Source organism: Copadichromis virginalis, linkage group LG9 (assembly GCF_057382275.1).
Source record: "Copadichromis virginalis isolate Kocher_CV1m ecotype Utaka linkage group LG9, C_Virginalis_male_GT1.1, whole genome shotgun sequence".
Lineage (NCBI taxonomy): Eukaryota > Metazoa > Chordata > Actinopteri > Cichliformes > Cichlidae > Copadichromis > Copadichromis virginalis.
The window spans coordinates 22,832,417-22,855,251 of NC_140626.1; the positions used below are offsets into that span (position 1 = coordinate 22,832,417).

The window sequence follows — 22,835 nt, forward strand, 5'->3', positions numbered from 1 at the left end:
ATACTCCGAGATATCTTAATATAAGAGACAAATATGCAGTTCAAACAGTATCACAAAGTTGTCAGCACAACTTTGGGGGTTTAAATTGTAGGATTAAATGTGTAATACCACAAAAAAGAATGCCAAGAATGCCCAGTACCGTATTTTCACGACCATAAGGCGCACTGTGCTAAAAGGCGCAGTCTCAGTTATGTGTGCCCTTACTGTATTTAACACACACATAAGGCGCACTGGACCATAGGGCGCATACAAGTACCGTATGCGTATTTAAAAATAAAGCGGGAGCAAACCTGAATTCGGTACCTTACTCACATTTCTATTGCCGGTAATCGTCATCATCAACAACACACAAGCATACAAGTGTGCGTATTTAAAAATAAAGCAGGAGCAAAACAAAGTTTGGTACTCACATTTTTATCATCAATCAAACCCATCGAAGTCCTCATCCTCTGTGTCTGAATTGAACAGCTGCGCTAAATCTCCATCAAACATGCCAGGTTCACTGTCTTCACTGTCAGAGTCACTTTCCGTGCCGTGCAGCTCCTCGGAAACGATGCCGGCTTTTGCGAAAGCTCGAACAACAGTGCCAGCAGACATGTTAGCCCAAGCATCTACAATCCATTGGCAAATTGTGGCGTAACTCGCCCGGCGCTGCCTTCCACTCTTAGTGAAACTGTGGTCTCCACCGGTCATCCATCGCTCCCAGGCCGCTCGCAGCCTTACTTTGAACGGGCGGTTCACACCGATGTCCAGCGGTTGGAGTTCCTTTGTCAGGCCTCCCGGAATGACAGCAAGCTCACAGTTCATTTGCTTCACAAGTTTTTTCACATCGGCTGTGAGATGGGCACGCATAGAGTCACAGATCAACAGCGATGGTGATGCGTGGAAAAAACCACCTGGTCTCCTTACATACACCTCCCTCAGCCACTCTTTCATCATTTCCTCATCCATCCAGCCCTTTTCATTTGCCTTAATGATGATTTCTGCTGGAAACTTCTCTTTAGGCAAAGTCTTTCGCTTAAAAATCACCATAGGCGGCAGTTTCTGTCCATTAGCATGGCAGCCAAGCACAACAGTAAAAGAAGACTTTTCATACCCCGTTGTGCGTATCGCTACCGTGCTGGTCCCCTGCTTCTCCACAGTGTGACTCACCGGGATGTCAAAAGTGAGCGGGACCTCGTCCATGTTTGTGATGTGGCTGGGCTGGATGTTTTTGTCGCCGATGTGTTTGCTGCAGTAGGAGCGGAAGATGGCCAGCTTTTCCTTATAATCCGCTGGAAGTTGCTGCGCTACCGTAGTCCTGGTCCGGATGGAAAAATGGCACAGTTTCATAAAACGAAAGCACCAAGACGGACCTCCTTGGAAATGTTCAATGTTCATCTCTTCAGCTAGTGAAACTGCTTTTAGCCGAATGGTGACCGTCGAAACGCTTCTCCCGCTCGCTCTTTGCTCGATGATCCACCGCTCGAGTCTTTCCTCCAACTCGAGCCACCTCGCCTTATGTCCGCGGAAACTCAGCTGCGTTTTCTTGACCTGCCGGAGCTTGTTTTCCAGCTTCCTCCGTTTGCGAACCATCGATTCGTTAATCTTAAATTCTCTCGCCGCTGCTCGATTTCCATGTTCCTCCGCGTAGCTGATGGCCTTCAGTTTAAACTGTGCTTCGTAAGCGTGTCTCTTTGCCATTTTCAGGGTTGTTAAAACAACGATGTCCTGCATAATGCACATACCTGTTCTTTTATACAGGTATGTGCGATTGTCCCGGTATATACGATCAACGCCCACACTTCACCCTTTAACGTTCTCATGGTGTTCTCTACTACGTCCTCCTTACAACACATAGGGCGCACCGCGCTATAGGGCGCGCCGCACTTTTTGAAGAAAATCTAAGACTTTTAAGTGCGCCTTATGGTCGTGAAAATACGGTAATTAATAAACAAAGTTTTTGTTAATGCACATAAAATGTTTTCTATAGTAGATAAATTACTTTGGTGTAGTATGAAGATCCACAGCTGTAAGTTTTGACACCTGTAGTCTATAAAGTCCTCTATCATACAGTGTATCTAGTTTCAATTTGTGGACACATTAATGCGCGTTTATGGTGACACATTCATTTATCTCAGAGTAACTACGTGACAGTGTATGTTATTCACTCACCTTACACATCTTATTATGAAGATTTAAACACCAATGATGTTAATTATCTGGGTTATGTTTGTGTAGAAAAGATAACATTAAGTGTCCTTTGGTGCACAAAGTCTAAACATGAATCAGTTCCATTGTGTTTGCACTAAAACTAAAAGAAAACATGCTGACTTTGAGAATTTTTAGATGTTTATAAAGGGAGAAAAAAGGTGAAACCTATTAAAAATATCTTATGTGCTAGAATTTTGTAGAGTAAGTTAAAGCTTTGATTAAGCCAAATAATGCATTAGATAATAAGAAATGTGGTCTCTTTGTACAAACACTGACACAGTTTGCTTCCTATGACTGTTGAGAAACTTTGTATTTGTTGAAACATGACTTTGCTATACAAAAAAAAAAGAATAGATGTGTCACCAGATGGGGTGCTAACAAATGAAAGAAGCCAGTTTGTTTTTCCCCTTAAACCATTTGAGATTGAGAATTATTTATTTGCACTGCCAGTGCTTTACCCTTCATTCTAATTTGTGTTGTACAGTTATTTCATTTTTAACCTTAATTTATATTCTATTCCTTCCTAGTTAAATTTACCCTTTTTAATTTTTCATATTTATTTCCTATCTTATTTATAGCCTTTTCCTTTTTTTGTTTTCTTTAGGTCACGAGCAGTTGTCCAAGCATTTCACTACATATCGTACTGTGTACGTGACAAATAAAATTTGAATTTGAATTTGAATTTGTTAAGGCTGTTTGATGTTCAAGTATCCACCAGGTGGCAGTAGAGTCCATGACTTAGAAACTGCCAAAAGGGCACTCAACAGACAAAACTGTCTTAACTTAAATTGCAATTTAGGAAACTCTGTGAATGAATCTTTGGCACATGTCCCCTTCATAATGAAACATTTTTTTAATAATATATTGTCTCTGTATATGTCTGTTTGGTTACTGCAGGTCTGTGGAACCTGGTGTCACTGTTCTCCAATCTTTGCCTCTTCGTCCTGATGCCATTTGCCTATTTCTTTTTGGAGTCTGAGGGATTTGCAGGATCGAAAAAGGTACAAACTATGGGTCTTTATCTAAAAATGAGAAAAAAGTTGCCAACCTATCCAACTGTTCTAAATCTCTGTTAGCAGCATATCAATTTTGTTTTTTTGTAATACATGTTTATTGATGCCTTTAAAAAATTATGGACAAGGTAGAATTTCATTACAAAAAATTATTTGGACAATTTTTTTTGGTTTAAAAAAAACAAACAAACTTGGAAGTCATTAAAAACAGTTCATAGTAAAATTTTGTGTGGTACTGTACTCTAGGCTGTTATGTATTTGAATGCTCTAATACCTATGCAAGAGGTTTTCTCTTAGCAACCAGAGCAGCAGCAGGTGCTTAGTGCTTGCCCTCCCCCTGACTCATGCCACTGACCGTAACTGCCACCGCAAAAAGCTCATTAACCATGAAAGTCTGAATCTGGTCTTCACCCAGTGCCACATCCTGACAAACCCTTTCAATATGGCCATAGGCTGCAAACGCTTCAACACTGCTGCATCGGCCCCACTGATTTAAAGCCTGATTCCTTGTCACCTCCTCCCCAGCCCCCTAAAATAAAACTTCAAAAGGACAAGCTAATAATCGAGTTGTAAGGCTCAGCGAACTTCCTTGTTTAATTGATTACCCCCCCCAAAAAATGGGCTGGGGGCTCGTGTTCCAAACGTCCATAAAGTCGCAGCAACATGACAGCACAATAGAGCCTTGCAAAATGGAGGGCCAAAGATTTACTTTTAATACGCCTCTATCCTGTGTCACAGTTTGAAACCTCTCTGGTTTATGTCCCTCCTGGCAAAAGCACATAAAAATTAGTTTGTACTGTAGTGTATAGCGAGTTCTTTTCTTCCTCAGCCCACTAATTTGTTTCGGTTGGATTTCTTCAGTAGAGGGCAAGCCCTGATGTGTAGGAAGCAGGATGAGGGCCTCTTTCACATTTCTCCCTTTTGTTCTTTTTCATTTCAGCAAGACTGTTTCTTGCAATACAGCTTCCATAAATGTGCCTAGAGGAAGTACTGTTCAGTGTTGAGCTGCACTTCCAGGTATATATTTTGTTGGTTCTGTGCTAAGGCAAGGGTGGAAATGATATACCCACTCCTCCATTTAATCGCCCTCCAAAAAAACAAAACAAAAAGCCCGAGCTGCCTGCAGAGTGAATTATACAGCCGACGGCAAGATAAATGTAAAAGCAGATCTGTGTTTTTATAATGTGATATTATCCCTTTATCCAATAACAGCATTAGACTGCTATGCCATAAGGTTTTATGTGGCATTTTAACCCACTGGGCTAATGTTATAGCACTGCGAGTTCCCTTTGAGTGCGGAAATGAAGTGAATGATGAATTTCACTTCTAACGTCGTAAGTCAGCCTTTTCATGTGGCTGTGTTTACTTTTGACGATGTACTAAAAGACGCCAACAGATTAAAGATGTTTTTTTTTTTTTTTTTTTTTAATGTTGTTGTTTTTTAATGTTCAACTCTTTAGAGGCTCTGTCACCTGAATGATTGATAGTTTAACAAATTGTCCAAATTGTGGATGAATCAAGAGCGACTTAAGGTTTTGATGTCAGATGTTATGATTTAGCTTTATTTGCTGCTGTAAAATGTCTACCGCTTTACTGCTGTGTTCTCAAATCTTTGCAGAAGAGCTGCATCACTGAGGCAAGTAAAGGTTGTTGTTTAGTTTGTTTTTAGGTTCTGATCATATTTAGAAATTGAGATACTACATTGTTGGTGATGTACTTATCAAATATTGTCCACTTTTTTTTTTTGCAGCATTAGCAAAGGAATTTAGATAAATAAAAAAAGAAAATTGCCATTATTGTCTCTCTGTTACTTGTCTCCACACCACCAATAGGTGGCATTGTAATGATGAGAACCATACATGTCATCCTTATTGAGATGATCAGTATGCTGTAACAAAGACTGAAGATATCAACATAAACCTTTAGTCAGTCTTCTATTTATATCAAGGAAATGTAATCACATTAATAGATAGAATTGATGAGTGTGATATCTCAGCGCTATATTTACTCAAAAACAGTGAAATCAAGGGTAAGGGTTTTGATGGTGACAACTTCCTGTTCTATTTCAACCAAAATAAGTGACAATTATTAAAGCATGCATAAAGTCTGTGAAACAGGATTTGTACAGGAACTCGTGCTTTGCAGAGAATAGTCTTTTGGTCTTCCCCACAGTATTGAAATGTGTTTGATCCTCAAACGAGTTGGAACGAGTCTGACCCCCTGACTGACCCAGCAAAGGGCCAACAGGTTTCATCTGGTAGTTAAAGAAACTCCTCATCAATCTCATCCTAAGCCCTAACCCGCCGATGATGAGAAGTGTGTTTATTGTGGAGGAGGAGGAGGAGGGGAAAGAGAAAACGTCTCGCCGAGTAAACCCGTGTGGTGTTACTAAGATACTCGTCTTTGTTGGAGCTCCACAATAGGGGCCTGGATATTTATTTCAAATCTCCTGCACATGCAGACATTTTTCCCAGGCCTTCTTTTGGGTAGGGCCAGCCGGGGAATATAAAGTGGTGTTTACATACCTTCCTTTAAGGTCACAATGTCTCCCGAAAGCTGCCTGTTACAATGTTCGTTACCATGGCGACATATTAGCTTGAGCTAGGAATTGTAAAAACGAGCAAGCGAGATTTTCCCCTCCTCTCGTGACTCAGTTTTTCAAATCTAAATGCAAAGTTCTGAAACAAAACTGAGTCTCTGCTGATTTTGTAGCTGTTTTTGAAGATTTTAAAGTAATCTGTAACTCACGTTGACTTGGTTACACAGCTTTATTTGCACTGTGGGTTAAGTTAGGTAGAGTATTATGTGTTATTAGGTGTGCTTGGTCCCTACTTTCCGCTTAACAAAACCCAGGAAGCAGCCATCTATTTGAATTCTTATTAATATAAGGATTTTATATAATCACAAGGTGCTGCCACAATAGGATGATTTAAAAAAAAAAAAAAAAAAACAAAAGGGAGAGGGAGACTTGACAAACAACTGAAAGCTATGTTATTCATTAAAATGATTCTGTTTTCTTAAGCATCTGTACTCAAACAGATAAGCTGCTTCACTGTGGTTTGAATGATATGACTTGACACCAGCCATTTCCCTTCTGCCCTGTTTATTAAGAAGTCTTAGGAGTCCTTAGAAGTTGATTGCGCAGCTTTACAGGGCAGTGTCCCTCTCCTCTGCTTTCTGTCTTTGACACGGTCATTGCGCTGCTACCGACTGGTTGAAGGATACGCTAATAAGGTCCCTGAGCATCTGGCATGTCTTTAGCAAAGAGGGCAGGTCTTTTTGCTTGGAAGTGAAAAGGACCCTGCCCCCTTCCTCACTTATTACACTCTTGGCCCTTGTTGCACACGTCCCTGACAGTGAGCAGAAGGATGGTCCGTTGGATGATCTCTGCCATCACCTGCTGACCTGTTATGGAATGATCACAGCGACTAGGAAACACCTGTGCCAACTTAGTTTCGTCCTGTGTTTGATTGCAACTTGATTTTACTTGGAAGTGGAAACGGGTCATGAAAGATTGGCTTTAGTTTGTCTGCAGAATACACCAGGCAACAAGCTTGTGAACTATTTCCAAAGCCCTCTGTAGCTTTGTGTGACTGGGTGGATTGGGAGAAAGATGAACTTGTCTGATTGTGTGTTTCTGTGTGTGTGGGTAGATCAATCCATGCATGTTTGTTTGCTGCCGCATATGAAGTGATTACTTTCCTCTCTGGCCACTACGCACATTTCTTAGAAAATCTCCCTTGTCTTGTACAAGCAAAGTTGCAGCCCCTCACTCGATGTCAGTGTGAGGATCGGGGGATGCTGAATATTTCAGAGCTGCTATATTTAGAGGTAGTTACACATTTAGAAAGGCAAGAATAAAAACTTTCAACGGGCACTCTAGATGCCAAGGCGCAGTCTTTTTCTTTTTTTTCCACCCTTCCTTCACCAGTTGACAGTTTTCTTTGATCACTGATGATGACTGACTTGGATTTTCCTATTTTTAAACCACATATTTTTGCGATGAGGTGCAAAGGGCTACATTTTTCCTTGCAAGAATGTGTGATCATAAGCAGAACTTTCACTGTGCTATATCATGCATGTAAATGGATCAATAAAACCATTCAAATCAGTCACTTTCAGTGTCCCCCGTTCTCTTGACCCCCCAAATCGGTTTTGACACAGTGGATCGTTCTTCCTGCGAAGCAAGAACCAGGGGTGATAGTAAGCGAGGTGACAAGCATTGCCTTTGCCCTAAATGATCTGAATGGGTAATGATTTGAGTCTTATAAATGATTGAGAGACATATCTAAAGGGAATACACCTTCAGCATGGCCTGGACATCTTGTTAAGGTGGACTGGTGCGCTTGAGCGGACACACGTCCTGCCTGTGGTTTCTGCTTGTTCTTATGCATCCTTAAGAGACCACGTGAGGGACGTGGCTGAAGTCCCTGAAAGCATTCCTCTCTCACCTCTCTTACCTCTAGGGAACGCGATATGCTCAGACGTTGACTCCTCTCCTCCACCAGTCTCTCTCTCTCTTCCATCTCCTCCATCTTTTCTATTCAGCTGTGTTTAGCGTGCTCCCGACTGCACAGTTGAGCTGATCTGTGATGTGCTTGATTGCAACATCGATATAACGTGCAGACACTGAGCATTAGAAGGTCAGCAAAATGTGTGCTTATGTCAGCTTGTTACTGTAATTGTAGCCTATTAATTTCAATTGACTGATAAATTCATTGCTAAATATCACAACAGAAAGGCATGCGTAGTTCACTTATATGTCACCACCATGATGTCTCTATTAAGGCTCTGTATTTTTCCATAGCACTTATTTCGTGCTGACTAAAGGTCCCACCCCCTCTAACGTTACCTGTGGCTGCAGTGTCCACTTCGGCCACACTGAGGCACTCCAGACCCTGCCCATTTCACTCTCTGCCATGCTAGAAAATTCTACACTGACCCCAGAGGCTTTTCCAGAATAACACCGCAAGAGAAGGCGAGAAGCGGGAGTCATTTCTCAGTAATTGCAAAGGGATGCTACAGGGGATTTTTACTACAGAAAATTAATGAAATCTTAGAAAGAAACTTCCTTACTTACATTACTATAGTAAATATATACTGAGTAGGTTGGTAGCAAAGTGTAGGGATCACATTTATTAAATATTAAATACGAATATTGACTATCTGACTAATGCATATTTGCACATTGAGCTGTAGAGTGGGTAGTAAGGGAATGTTAAAGTGTTTCCACTTTAAAATGCAGATGCTGAAGGTCAGGTGTGTGGAACTGTGAGGAACTAATAACTGCCCCCCATTTAAAAAAACCAAAATTAATCTCAAGAATTAAAGCCATTTCCACTCTTTAAATAGGCTTCGTTATTATTCATGGACTTCCATGTAGCTGTTGACAAATACTGAACAGCAGCCACACAGCGAGTGTACCTGTTGGCAAATACTGAACAGCACCCACACAGCCATTATGTTAGCTGGTAACAAATTACTCGTATGTACCTAATTTAAACAATGCTCAAAAGCAGAGAGCCCTTGTTATCCCATGCACGGTAGCCTAAGCTGACGTTTGAGAGTACCAATCTGTCTTACAGTGCTAGACAGTTCAGCTCTCGGGGGTGGGAGGTTATGGAAACTGTGTGTGAACAGGTACAGGAGGACTTTATTAACCACTCAGCAGTTTGTGACCCGGAAAACCCAAATTACCCCAAACCCTCTCTTCTGCACGGCCTGAGACATGACTGTGGTGCTAAGGGAGCTCCTAATCGGCTCCAGATGGGAGGTCTGCTCTTGATCGCAGACAGTAGCTGACCCAGCCAGGCTTCATGCTCCTTGCAACACCCCAGGAACCCCTCCCCTCCTCCCTCCTCTTTTTAATTTTACCTCTACTACCACCATCCCTGGTTGGATCCATTTTTATAGACCACAATATGTGTATATAAACGAGCTGTTTTACAGAGGAGTGGATGAGAGCGTTTATGTTATGTTTGTGTGGAGTGAATGGAAATGATGCTGTTTAGTTTAAGTGAAGGAGAAGGGGTGGAAGTGAGGTTTCCTGTAAAAGTAATCATGTTCAGTTCAATATGAAATGTAGGAAACAGCACTTCTAGCTCCTTTAAAGTTCATTCCTGACTATACAAAGTATTTGAACACTTATACAGATTTGTTTTACAGATGTTCTGCTTGAATTAACGAGAACCATATTAGTGCTTCATTTAGAGGTGGGTTATAGCAAAATAGAAATATGTGGGAGACAGTACTACATGGTACATATAAGGTCAAACAAAGCATCATGTTGAATATTATCTTGTAGTTTTCTGAGCTCCCCGGTTTTAGTGTGGTCCTCAGCAGGTGTAGCTCATGCTGATGTTTTGGTTGCATGTTTAGCTGTGTTATGCTGCTGATACTGAAATGTTGTCCATTGATTGATTGGTGCTTTTGGCTGAATCAGAGCACACAGAAGGTTTCTTCATACCCCTGCATCAATCCTGTTTCTCCAGAGAAGAATAAAGTCATCAAATGCCAACGTGCCAGTTCAGTTAGCAGTCATAGCCATAACGGAACCAAGACGATATTTGACAGATTTGTCATCTCTCTCCAACATTTTTTTTTTTTACCAACTCGTTCTGGCAAATTACCTTCTGATGTTTTTCTGACACATCTTCTGTCTTTCACCTTTTCACTAAGTGGAAGCACTCTGTCAGCTTTGAGACATGTTTGTGCCCTTTTGTGTGCTCAAAAACGCACATCCCACGAAAATATTTTGTAAGCACCAGTGTTTGTTTTGTTGACTTATAAATTTTTGTATAGTTTCTGTCAACAACTTTTTTTTTTTTCTTTTAACGAAAACAACTACATAAAAAAAAGTAATGCTCTAGGACAAACTATGATGAAATGTATTCACACTTAAGTTGACGAATTGAAAACGAGATGAAAATGGAGAGACAAGGTCCAATCAGATTTAATCAATGTGTGTAGAAAGGCGGGACGAGTTTGGAAGTAATCAGAAGTAATCGTGCAGTCAGGTTAAATGTGCACAATTTGATCAGTCGCCAACATGCATGGTCCCGTGCATGGGAGGAAGAGAATAGTAGACATATGGACACATTTCACATTTGATGTTGAGGAAAATAAGACACTTTGTAAACCACAGAGCAACTCTCACCAATAATAAAACAAACTTTTGCACTTTATACTTTAGATTTAGTCTAAAATAATCTTAAGATATTTAGTTCACTAAAATATAAGAATTTTGAGGCCTAAACCATGACTAAAACTAAATAATGTTTTAGTTAAGACTGACTAAATCTAAATTTAATATTTCTAAAACTCTGGGAATTTGGGTCCTGTGTGAATTTTGTTGTTTTGTAATGGCCAGTATATGTAAACGTAAAAATTTGACATGGTTGATAATATAACTTTTGTGTATCATCATTATGATTTTATATGCATTATTTTAATTGAAATAATTTTCTCTCTTATTCCTGCTTTTTTTCCTGTCAGGGCATTAAAGCACGCATTTTGGAGACCTTTGTGATGCTCTTTCTCCTGGCATTGCTCATTCTTGGAATTGTGTGGGTGGCATCAGCCCTCATTGATAATGATGCAGCCAGTATGGAGTCACTCTATGGTATGATTTTTGTAATATTCTACATGATTGGTCATTTTAAACCCATTGTTTTTGTTTTTTAAATAAAGGAATAGTTTTAGGATTTAACAATCTGACTGTGCATTAACTATGAATCTAGGCTGAGAGTTTGTTTAGGAAGGAAATCAGATTTCTAGCAGCTCTAAAACTCCAATGAACACACATCTTGGCTTGTTCCAAAGTGTTGAGCTGTTCCTAAGTTTCATTTTTACTAAAAGTCTACATATTTTGTAGATCTTTGGGAGTTCTACCTGCCATACCTCTATTCCTGTATTTCTCTGATGGGAGGACTCCTTTTACTAAGTAAGTGTGTTTATAATTTTACAAAATGATGCAAATAGAAAATGTATCTCTATGAGCAGTGTTTTCCCTCAAAGTACCTAAAACTTTGAGTCCGAGAAACCTTTCTGAACAAACAAGAAAACCTCAAAGCTCTGTCTTTCCACCATGGTTTCAGCACCCTTATAGGCTAGGCAGGTTTTGTGTTATTTTTGGGTATAAACTCCTGTTAACTTGGTTCACAGGTTTATAACTCAAAGCCTCGAGTTGAGGATTTTCACTATCGCCCGCTTGGTGTTTTGAATGTGATAGGCATGGGGGTGGCCCTCTTCTGATGGCCAAGTTGAGCATACCCTGGATAATTTAGAACTTAGAATGTGCTTCACTCAGTATGAACCAAATCTATTGACATGAACTCCTCAGAGAGGAGCATTAGTGAAGTGTTACTGAAGGGAAAGCTGAGGGCTTTGTTCTTTTACACTTGTGCACAACTGAAAGTGTTTTTGTAACCATAGGAGTCGCCGCCTGGTGTCCACTGTGGACAATCAACTGTCTAAAGGATACTTCTTATACTTCCTCTGAAAAGTTTGAACTAAAAGTTCCAGACCCTATATGTGGAAACATGCCTTTATTATATTTAAACAAATTGACCGTATTGTCCTGTCTCCTGTGTAGTGTGCACTCCTGTGGGGTTGTCCAGGATGTTTACCGTCATGGGCCAGTTGCTAGTGAAGCCGACAGTAAGTAATCACTTGGATGAAGTATTTACTGCATTTCTAAAAGTTGAGTCGATGGAAAAGAGTTTATTAAACAGTTGTTGTTCAGATTTCTTTAAAAAAATGTCTCTACAGACAGACTTGAGTCTGCTCTTCTTGTCTGAAAGATGTCTCATTTAGCCATTTAAAATCACAACAGAGGACTACAAATACATCACCAACTCATCTTCCCATCTGCCACTGCTCCAGTCCCACTTCGGGCCTAATTATAACCCATTTCATCTCTTCCTACTCTGCTCTCTCCCCTTTAGATCCTTGAGGACCTGGATGAGCAGATTTACTGCATCCATTTGCAGGAGGAAACCCTTCAGAGGAGATTAAATGGTATGTCTGTGGGAGACGTGTTGGCACATTATAGGGGAGGGGAGGGGTTGACTGCCCTATTGGGTGTGATGGAGTAGGCCACGCTGGAATCAATTAGCATTGAAAATTCAGCTAGGCACACAGACACACACAGACATTCACAAAATTCACACACACTTGTCACTGGCTTTTCCCTGACACCGTCACACTCTCATAACTTTCTGCTTAAGGTCAAAGCAGCCACTATGGCAAGGACCATATTTTGTTTAGGAAGTTTTTCTTAAGAATCCACTTAAGAAAATCCACTGCCGCTGCCATTATTGGTGAAATGATTGCCACATTTAATGTCAGGCCTCGAATGGCAGCCTGTTTAATAGGGTGGAAATGAAATTTTTCACGAAAGGGTTTGGTGCTGTAGACATTAAAGAGCCATAACTCTTCTGAGAGGACACCGGGAGCCTTGTGCTGCTTTTTTAGGGAAAGTTTGAAGTGTTGAAGAATGTTGAAGATGTTATATTTTTTTAGCCTGCATTTCCTTTTCACGTCCAGTTCTCTGTGTTCCCAAATTCCTTGTTTGACGTTAAATAATCTTAAAAAAAAGCAGGAAGTATTTCGGCCAGTTTCCAAAACCTACTTTAATATTAACTCAAGCACGCAACCAAGTGTACAGATGTGAGTAAATGAACAGAAAGGAGTGTCCTTTTAAACCCGGGAGGTAAGCGAGATCACTCCTAGATAACACATGTTTTTGAACGCTTTGCCGGCCACCTCCATAGAGTGCCACCAATGCGTACAGTTTCTTAGGGCTCATTCCTCAGTGCCCTGCTTTGAACTACCTGATAGAATAATTGTAATCTGTTCCTTATCATCTCCAGGACTGTTTGATCTTTACACGTCACGGTGGGGCAAAAAAAAAAAAAAACCAAACAACAGTGGTCAACATCCCAGTATGTGTACCAAGGACAAGCTGCAGTTCATTTTTGTCTGTTAGAGAGGTGGGAATTGGAGAGAGAAGCAAGGGGAATGTTCAGTGAAGCTTAAAGCGTTGCTTATCAGACATAATGTTTTTATGCAGATACAATATGCATGCAAGTATGTGCACATGCAAATACTCATTGTTCATGGTCATAGTTAGGTGCAACTGAACGTCTAAGCGTGGTTCCTTTGATCTGCTCAGGGCATTAAGTAGAGAGCAGGTCAGGAACAGTTCACGGGACACACTCCAAAGACGAGCAATGTTGTCTTCTTGCTTCACCGGTGTCCGCTTTGCATCAGGCCTCTCTAATAAATTATCATCTTAGAAAGTTTGTGTTTGTAGATGTGGACTGTTGAGCCTAATCAGTTGATGCATTCATGTTTATTTACATGTCTGGTCCTTTGTTGTCCTCCTGTGGCATGAAATTGCCCATTTGTAATGACATGTTGGTAGTTTATGTGTTGCTGATCACGACATTGTGGTTTAAACCGGCTCATTAGCAATGTGTGTCTGCTTTTCTTGTAACAAGCGTAATGAACCTAAAAGGAGAATGTCCAGATAAAAGATGGATGGTGCTTGGCAATTGTTACAAGTAATAACGCATTGTGGCACCCCTACTATTTTGCTTTTAAATGTATATACAGGGTGATGAATTTATCCCAACTGCACAAGTAGTCTGGTGACACAGAAGTCAGGATGGAGTTAGCCTGCGATTCCTCTCGCTGCTCTTCAACTTTCTCTATGTTCAAACTTTAAAGAAAAAAAGGTCAGAGCAAAGATAGAGATACTGACTTTAATACTCCACTCGTTTATCTCTGTATGCAAACCCCAATGATAAAGTCTGATTACCAGTAATCTGTGTTTTCTTTGATGGGCTTTTTAACTATTCCATTTATAACCAAAAGAAAAAAAGCCCCAAAAACTAATAGATGGGTTTCAAGAAGTTGACATTCAAAAAGTTGAATTCCTAACAAAGTCCTTGTTCGTCTCTATCATCACTGTTGCTACTGTTGTGCTAAAGCAGAAATTACAGTGGTCTTTATATCTTAATTCCTGTACACTGTGTTTTCACAATAGTTTTCTCAGATTCCAGATATAGAAGTCAAAGCTGTAGATCCATCAACATTGCTTCAAAAGGAGCACCTAGTGATGGCTGCTATGTGCAGCCAATGTGAACTAAGGTTCAAGAATAATGGTGCATTGTATCAGAAATAAATGTTTGGGGTTTTTTATGATGTCAGAGAGACACAGCAAATATAAAACGTCCTGTTGACACTATTGATTGCATTGCCTCAGTTACAGAAAGTAACTTGATTCAGTTTTTAGTTCCATAACAAGCCTTTCACTTCTGTTGCTTCATAATCCTAAACTGTCCTTTGTACTGCCAGATGTTGCAGGTCTCCATACACATGGTAGATGTGTGAGAGGCTAAAAAAACTTGTATTTGTGCTTGTCAAAGTTTACAAGGACCAGTTTATATACTGTTTCAGTAGTTTCATAGTGAAGAACAGAATATATTAAAACGGCACCAGGCACACATAAATATACTGCAATACAGGCAAAGCGATGCACACACTTGTACAGACTGCCCTCTCACCACCCTGATGTGCTGAAAACAGAGCACTCGTCCAGATGCTATGCGGCACAATGACCTTGCCAGTGCCTCTGTTGTCTCAGCATGGTGTTTAGCATATTTGTGAATGACGTAATTTTTTGACTGTGGAGAAGGTTGGAGAGGATATGTTGAATTACTCCAGGCCTTCCTGACTGCCAGAAGCCCCACTCAGCATCTCTGCCTTGCTGTAACTCAGTCTTATACTTGACGCTGCCAGCAGAAGGAGTAGAAGGATATATTTAACTTCGGTTTGCTGTGATGTCATTGAAGATACTGCAGTTGAAAATCTAAGCATTTCCCTTTCTCTGCTTTGAACAATCGATTTTATTGTCCTTTGTTTTCAGTGTAAAGTATTGTTTTGGATGGATGGTTTTAAAAAAGAAAAAAAAAACCCCACACAAACTTCTTTTTTTTTTTTTTTTTTTTTTTTTTAATTTCAGCAAGGATTTATATGTGCCAGTGATGCGTCAGGCCTTGTTCAAATACGCAGTGCACGTAGGTAAAGGATAAGTTCACTTGCAGCTGAACAGATTTGGCTCCCCCGAGGCAAAGTGTTCAGTTTGTCTCTGGAAAAAAGAAAACTATTTATGAACTATCTATGACATTTCCTGTTGTGTTCTGAGCGTATTTGCTTGGAGGGTTCAAACTTTCCCTTGCTCAGATCCTTAGACGGGCATAGACTGCTAACTCTCCACCTCTGCGTCTATCTCACCCTCTTTTACCTACTTAAACCCATCCAGACAGGGCGTGACATAATAACAGAGGGAAGAAGAAGGTCTGATCAAAGTGATTGGTCCTTCACTCCTGTAACAAAGATGAAAGATGGTATTTTTATTGCACGTTAGTAACGGTGTAACACTGAACTAATTGGTCTTGATCTGCCAATCACCCGAGGGATGCAAATGGATACTCTTCCACTTTGGCTTCGAGGGGCCTCTGTGATAGTGCGTCAAGCTGGAAGGAAAACAGAGTAAAATAGATAAATTAGACTTAAATGAGCTGGCCTTGTGGTTTTCCTGGAGAATCCCTTGCTGTCTTATCCAGCCCACTCAACCAGTTGTGGCATGTGCTAGACAGCTCCTGACACAAGAGATTATTTTTACTTGTTTGAGATCACGTTGTTATTTTCTGTGCAGGATTACTTGTTTTGATGGGATTGCTTAATAAAGACAAGTCAAATACCATATGCTGAGGTAGGATGAATACAGGGAGAGGTTAACATCCTCTCCGTCTATTTAAGTATTTAAGGGAAGTTTAAAAAAAAAAAAGAGAAGTTTGTTTTTTTTCCAAGTTATGGTGTCCAAAAGAGGAGCTTTGTTTCTGTTTAAACAACATTATAGCTGCAACAAAAACAGTGAGTTATTTTTGCTGTTGATAGTCATTTAGGTTGTTTTAACAAAGCAAAAAAGCCAAACCTTTCAAAAGGGGCATCGTTTTTTTTCTTTGTCTTCTGTGAAATAAAAAATTTTAAGAGAAGAAACATAGCTCTATATTATCCCTACACAACATGTGCTCATACAGCACGTTTCAGACATTTTGAATATTTTTATTTTCACAGGGTCTTCCACACACGCTTATACCAGAGGGAGCTTTGCTCACCAGCTCAACAAAGAACTGGACAATATTAGAAATCAGAGGAATAAATTGGGTAAGTATGTGTGTGGTAGTTTTTATACTCTCTCGCTGTCTCTCTCGCTGCCTTTCATTTGAGTTGTTGTTTTTTTTTAATTATTATTATTTCTGTTCCCTTGGTTTTATTCCTTAAATGATATGCATCATTTCTCTTCATTTTCTGTTTTGCATCTCGGAGATATATGCCACAGACGTTAGCTTAGCTTTTTGCATATTGCTGACAGGCAGCCGCTTTCTCTTCATCTGCCTTAATTTCTTAATTTAGACTTGGACCAGAACTGCCTGATAATTTCCCATCCATTTTAGGATATTATAAATGAAGCCTGAGCCTTTTGGGGAGCAGGGTAGGAGGGGTAGGAGAGCACAAAGGCACTTAGGATATTGGACAAGATGCAAACTTTATATTGTACCAAGCCTTTTAGTGATGTCATTAATTTAGAAGGATGGTGCATATAAAGTGCACTTGGCAAACTTCTTGGGCAGGCTGGGTGGATGCACTTTGAGAATAAGGAGGAGTAACAAGGTTGGAAATGGAGAAAGAAGTCAAAATAGCAAATACTAAAGGGCAGTCAAATACACATTGTAAGAGGACAGTTGATGTCTGTAAGACATAGTGCCTGTGGTCCATGGGCTGTCAGCAAAGTCTATAAACATGATGAATGAGGCGTTGAAATACGAGGTACATATAAAGCTGAAATGTTTCATCTGGCTTAGAAGAATGAGAGGCATAAGTCGCCCAGCACATGCATACGTATTTTCTCCTAAATATAAATCATAAAATTAATTTTGTAGCATTTCTTTTCATCCAGGAGTTATTATTTTTTTCCATTAATTAAGGCAATGATGAGTGTGGCTAATTACAGAGGAAGAGTGTAATTTTTGAAGGTTATGAAATGTATATTACCTGCAGGTGGGGCGGTTGCGATGAGAGCTGAGATTGTGCTCAGCCCACACACTCGCGATATGTTTTACTAAACAAAGCGGTACAAACCCTGTAAATAAAGCCAGAGGGCTTGTGGTTGCAGTAGGTTCTTTGATGAGCTGATTAATTAACAAGTAGTGGAAAGTGTAATGGAGGAGTTTAGTTCATCGTACATACATTTCTTAAAATAAATAAACTCACTCTTTGTTGCACTTTCATGTCCTCACAGAGAGAAGAAAGAAGGCATCGGGATGGGAGAAGAACTTGTTGTATCCCATAGTGATGCTGATCCTGCTCACAGGAACGGTGAGTGTTAAGATGGACCTATCATTAGGCCCACACTGTTTGCTCATGACGTTTACAGCCTGGCTGGTATCCACTGGGAGTAACACGGTACCTCAAAATCCATCTTTTCCCACAGAGTCTGGGTGGGGAAACTACTTTTGTTTAATGGATGTTTTAAGACAATGCTGAATACCAACCTACAACAACAGTGATTTTAAATAAATTACAGTGTGTGAATACTGTTTGTCGTCTGATACTGTTAGATAAGGTAGAAAGGCCATGTGCAAGGCAGGGCACGTGCATCGCACAACCCCCAAATTGTTTAAGTTTTGAGAAGCTCAATTTTGGCACAGTTTACAGTTACAAGATTGTTATTATGCATTCAATTATATCATGATGCCGGATACTTGGAGGGTTTGATCAATCTTTTTATAATTATACCATGTGTGAACAAATTTTTGTCTTCCTCTATGTCTGCAGACAATCTCTGTTCTTCTGGTGGCACTGAACATCCTCTATCTTCTAGTAGATGAGACTGCCATGCCCAAGGGATCCACAGTAAGCCTTCTGTCTAACTAGGCTTTTGCATTCACACCATCACACACCTAGAATGTAAACTGCAGTAGGGCTTGCCTATCGGGCCTGCCCTGTCCCTGGCGGAGACATAAATCAAATTCCAGATATGCTCAGGTGCACGTTGGAAGAAAAGACTGGACCAGATGTTAATCAGGCTTCAACGTTGTGGCTCTGGTTTTGTTTTGGAAGCTCATTCAAAGTCATTTCACAGCAGTGTGCAAATTCAATGAGGTTGCTATGTGTCTCCTGCCCTCAGTGGGTGAATAAGCTGCTTTTCCTCCCTTGTGCAAATGCAGACGGGGGCAAGTGAAGGGCTCTTACTGTGAAACAGCCATTCCACCAAGTGTGGAATGGCTCTGAGATTCTCATCTCTGCCTAACATGCAATGTGTTTTAAGCTCCTTGTATCTCATCTCATCTGCAGTGACAGAGATGCGTGCATGTGTGTGCTTGCATGTGTGTGCAGTTGTGGTTGCATTCTTGTCTGAAAAGGGGCAACATAATGTATCCTATTTCTCCCTCATTTCATTTTGCATCTCGCGGGCATCTGACAGAGCTGCCCTCGACATTCCAATTATTTTATTGAGCAGAGATGTTTTCTTTGGCATGACACATTGCAGAAAATCCCCCAAATTACACTTGTCATGTAGCTTGAAGCTGTCCTCCCTGACAGTATGGCCTCACTAAATGGTTTATGCTTTATGTTGAGCTGGATGGATGCCACACCTCTGATCTCACAAATCTACGAGCAGGAGGGGCCATCTCATCTTCCTAAAACAATCAATACTGATATGAGATCATCTATCATGCTTCTTTAACCTTATCCTCTAACTCTCAGACTGTGCCCCTCTGGCACAGAAATTCCCTCTGCCCTCTGTCTGGAAAAAGATAACGACAGGGGAGAGAATGTGATATAAGAGGGGAGAGAGAGGTTTGACATCTCGGCAAGGTACTGCCAGAGCAAGAGAGACTCAGACTGTGGGAAAGTCAAATGAGGCCCTGATTGTTATGGGAGTAGAGCACAATAGAAGTGCCCTGTCAGTGTTTGTCTTCCCTTCCAGCTAAGCATCCTGCTGTAGTCTTTAGAATACTGAGCAGTGTACCGCTCAGCTTTACAGGGCAGTGGATGGGTATAGAGAAGGATAACAAGGAGTAGGGAAAGAAAAGGATGACGAGCAGAGAGGAAACGCAGGTGGCTATAGATGAGAAGTTGGCACTGCCTCTGTCATAGGACAGAGGGATTTACAGCTTTATGAACAAGCACTTAGAGACACCAATAAAACTGTTACTACAGGCCCTTCTTTTTGGTGGCCACTGCACTTGACACTCTATTTTGCAAAACAGGCAATTACTGTGGCTGGACAGTAATTTTCACCCAACTAAAGTTGCCCTTGTCCAAATGCACAAAGGCTTGCATCCATCCACCCATCTTCTGCCTGTCCAGATCCGGGTCATGCTAGTCCCAGCTGTTGTGGGGCAAAAGGCAGAATACACCCAAAACTAGTCACCAGTCTGTCGCGGTGCAACTGCGTAGAGAGAGACAACAGTTCACGCTTACATGAATACCTGCAGCCAGTTTAGAATTATCAGTTAGCCCAACATGCATGTGTTTGGACTGTGGGAGGAAGCCAGAGTACCTGGAGAGAGTCCACATAGGCACAGAGAGGACATACAAACGCATTTATCCTTGCATGTATTTAACAACTTGACCTCCCATCTCCAGACACCCTTTTCACTTTATAACTGGCTTTAAGATTATCTAAAAATCTGGAAATGTATGTGAATATCAAGTCTTTGCTTGTTGCTTATTATATGTATATTTAATATTTACATTTCAGAAATTCTGTAAGATTAAATGACAGCAGCCTCTCATAGTTCGGTGAAATGTATGGATTGCAAATGTCTGTCACTTAAACCCCCTCAGACTCCAACTGGTTGCGGCAGATGGTCACCCCTCCCTGAGCCTGCTTCTTCCTGTTAAAAGGGAGATTTTCCTTCCCACTTTTGCAAAGTGCCTACTTAGTGGGGTGGGTGGGTGGAGGCAGGATTTCTTTGAATTACTGTAGTGTCTTTACCTTACAATTTAAAGTGCTATAAGGCAACTGTTATTAAATTTGGCACCATGTAAATAAAATAAAATTAAATGAGTATGACTGTAAAAGTAAACTTTGAAACGCAGTTGCTGTTTCAAGGTTGTTACATGGGCACAAGCAACTTCAGAGATCTGAACAGTTTCTTCTCCCACTTGTTTAGATTTTTTATAGGTTGGAATTAGGTTGTTGGCAACTGGATACATGAGTAGGACATGGCTTTGACTATACGAAAGATGAAAAATATGAGAATATTTTACGGGACTGCCTTGAAATATGTTAATCATAGGGTGCATGTGTAGCTGTGTTAATAAAATCAAATTAAATACAATTTAAAAAAAAAACAACAACTTAGTACAAAGTAAGAATGTGAAGTATAGATGTATGTATGGCATTGACGGCCTCATCAGCCTCAATATGCAGTCTTAATGTGCAGTGTGAGTTGACTGGAACATAGACCCTTCCCTCTATGGACCCCTATCCCGCTCTTTCACACACAGTAACACACGATCCGTCACTCTTTCTGCTACCGGAATGTAAAGACGAATGGAAAGGAGGTGCACAGCACAAGCTAGGTGTCCTGTGTACGCATGTGCATGCTTATTGCGAGTGCACACGCCATCTTAATGCATGCCCTCCCTCCATTAATAAATGACATCAGATTCTGTCTGCTAATGCTGCTAATTCTCTGTGTAAGAGAGAGAGGGCACTGCACCATGGCTCTGCAGTAAGCTCCCAGGGATGACAGTTGCATAAAAAGGCATGAAACAACCTGTCAGGCTTTCCTTTTTTCCCCTGCAGCCCGTTTTACAAAACAAATCAAGATAAAGACACTTAAAGTGGGAAAGGGAAAAAGAATACAAATGCAAATCTCAAACAGAAACCACGGCAGCACACCAAATATATGCTGTGCAGTTTAATATGCTGTAGGTGCATATTGCATGACGAGTAACAGCACATTTGCCTTGCACTTCTGTACTCTAACTGTACATGCAGTACTCTATGATTTAGAGTAAAAATAAATAAATAAAATGACTGGATTAGTGCTGCACAGCTCTGTTAAGATAGGTTTATTGTATCAGCAAGAATCTGAATTTGCAGCAAACACTTTTAGGGGAGTTTTAGGTAACTTTGTGTGAAGTACTGTGTATATACCCCCATTAAATGTACAAATCCTCTGGAGGATCGTCTTGGGTGCCAAGTCTGAAAAAAGCAAATATTTGGCATTTGACAACTCAGATGCTTGGTATGTGCTGTGTATGTGGATGTATGTCTTTTTCCTGCTCCACTTTCAAAAGGCCTTAGGGGTTGGAGGGGTGAGGATGGGTGAGGGGGTTTGCGTAGTGTATTTGCTAAAGGATTTGTTTAGTTGTTTTTATGTTTTTGGCATGCTTTCAGCCTGTACACTCTTCTTACCGTAAGCAATGTGCCGTTTTTGTTTGAACACCTGTTCACATATTGTATGGTCGACAGTGATTTGCAAAGAGCCTCTTTCATCTTGTTCCATTCATTACTTAGCCAATTTGATTCTGTCTTTCTCAAGTAGGGAAATTCTTCGTGCACCACGTACTTACTTTTGCAGGTCTTCTGTAATTGCTCATGTCTGCAGTCGTACACAACACCAAGTGTTGTCATTTTTGTGATCTGTTTTAGTCTGAAGGGTAGTGTAGGATGTTTAATATCCCTGTTTTCCTATTTGTCTCTCTCTTCTAGGATCGAGCCATTGGGAACACCTCTTTGTCCACATTTGGTGTGGCTCAGGCAGTGCTGGAGATTGTCCTCATATTGTATCCTTTCAGTGACCTCCCCTTTGTCTGTGGCCTGAGTAACATGCTCCATGGCCAAGAGCAACATTGCCAAGGCAGCTTTGTTTACCCAGGACATAGTTGAGCTGAACACCTTCCGGAAAACATGTTGCGTTGTTTCATCACCCTTTATGATACCTGAAAAGGTTGAGCCTTGACACATAAAAAGTTGACTCAAAGAAAAGCTGCTTTCTACTTGCAGCAAGGTGTTTTTGCTCCTTGATTGATTTGCTGAACAGCTACTTGATGGTGTCTTCTGTCGTTGGCTTCTACAGTCTGCGTGTCTTTGAGGGACTCACTCCCAGGAAGGATGACACAACCATGACAACGGTAAAGATGGGATAGAAAGGCAGGGAGTGGGGTGAAGTGGGGGCAAGGGTGCTGAAATTGCTCCTAAGGTGCTGATGTGTTTGCCCCCTCCTGTGTTTCATCTATTTCCCCTGTCTTTTTTTTCTGTCTTCATTGCTCTCGCCTTCCTGTCTTCTCTGTCCCTGCTGCTCACTAATGTTTTCCTCCGGGCCCCTCAATGGCCTTAGTTGATCTGTTCAATATTTGTTTGTAAGTTGCGTAAACACCAGCAAAGTGCAAGCTCTTTTCTTGTACATCAGAGGGAGAGTGAGTTTTTTTTTTTTTTCTTAGGGGGAGAAGGGGGCTGGGTGGCAACTATTCACTTGGTAATGAGTTTGGGAGTGGTGAGGCTTGTTAACTAGCATGATGCTTCAGTGAAAGGAC

The 22,835-nt window shown here is 40.8% G+C and overlaps 1 protein-coding gene across 1 annotated transcript in view; it reads left to right on the plus strand.

Moving 5' to 3' along the window:
• Positions 1 to 22,835, plus strand: part of lmbr1 (limb development membrane protein 1) — a 41,672-nt gene that overhangs the window by 11,050 nt on the left and 7,787 nt on the right. Inside the window, exons 5-14 of the mRNA XM_085468248.1 lie at positions 3,091 to 3,194; positions 10,701 to 10,827; positions 11,080 to 11,148; positions 11,800 to 11,864; positions 12,152 to 12,224; positions 16,353 to 16,442; positions 17,578 to 17,654; positions 18,114 to 18,191; positions 22,012 to 22,085; positions 22,343 to 22,433. Of these exons, the coding sequence (XP_085324374.1) occupies positions 3,091 to 3,194; positions 10,701 to 10,827; positions 11,080 to 11,148; positions 11,800 to 11,864; positions 12,152 to 12,224; positions 16,353 to 16,442; positions 17,578 to 17,654; positions 18,114 to 18,191; positions 22,012 to 22,085; positions 22,343 to 22,433 (848 nt within the window). The remainder of the gene's footprint in view (positions 1 to 3,090; positions 3,195 to 10,700; positions 10,828 to 11,079; positions 11,149 to 11,799; positions 11,865 to 12,151; positions 12,225 to 16,352; positions 16,443 to 17,577; positions 17,655 to 18,113; positions 18,192 to 22,011; positions 22,086 to 22,342; positions 22,434 to 22,835) is intronic.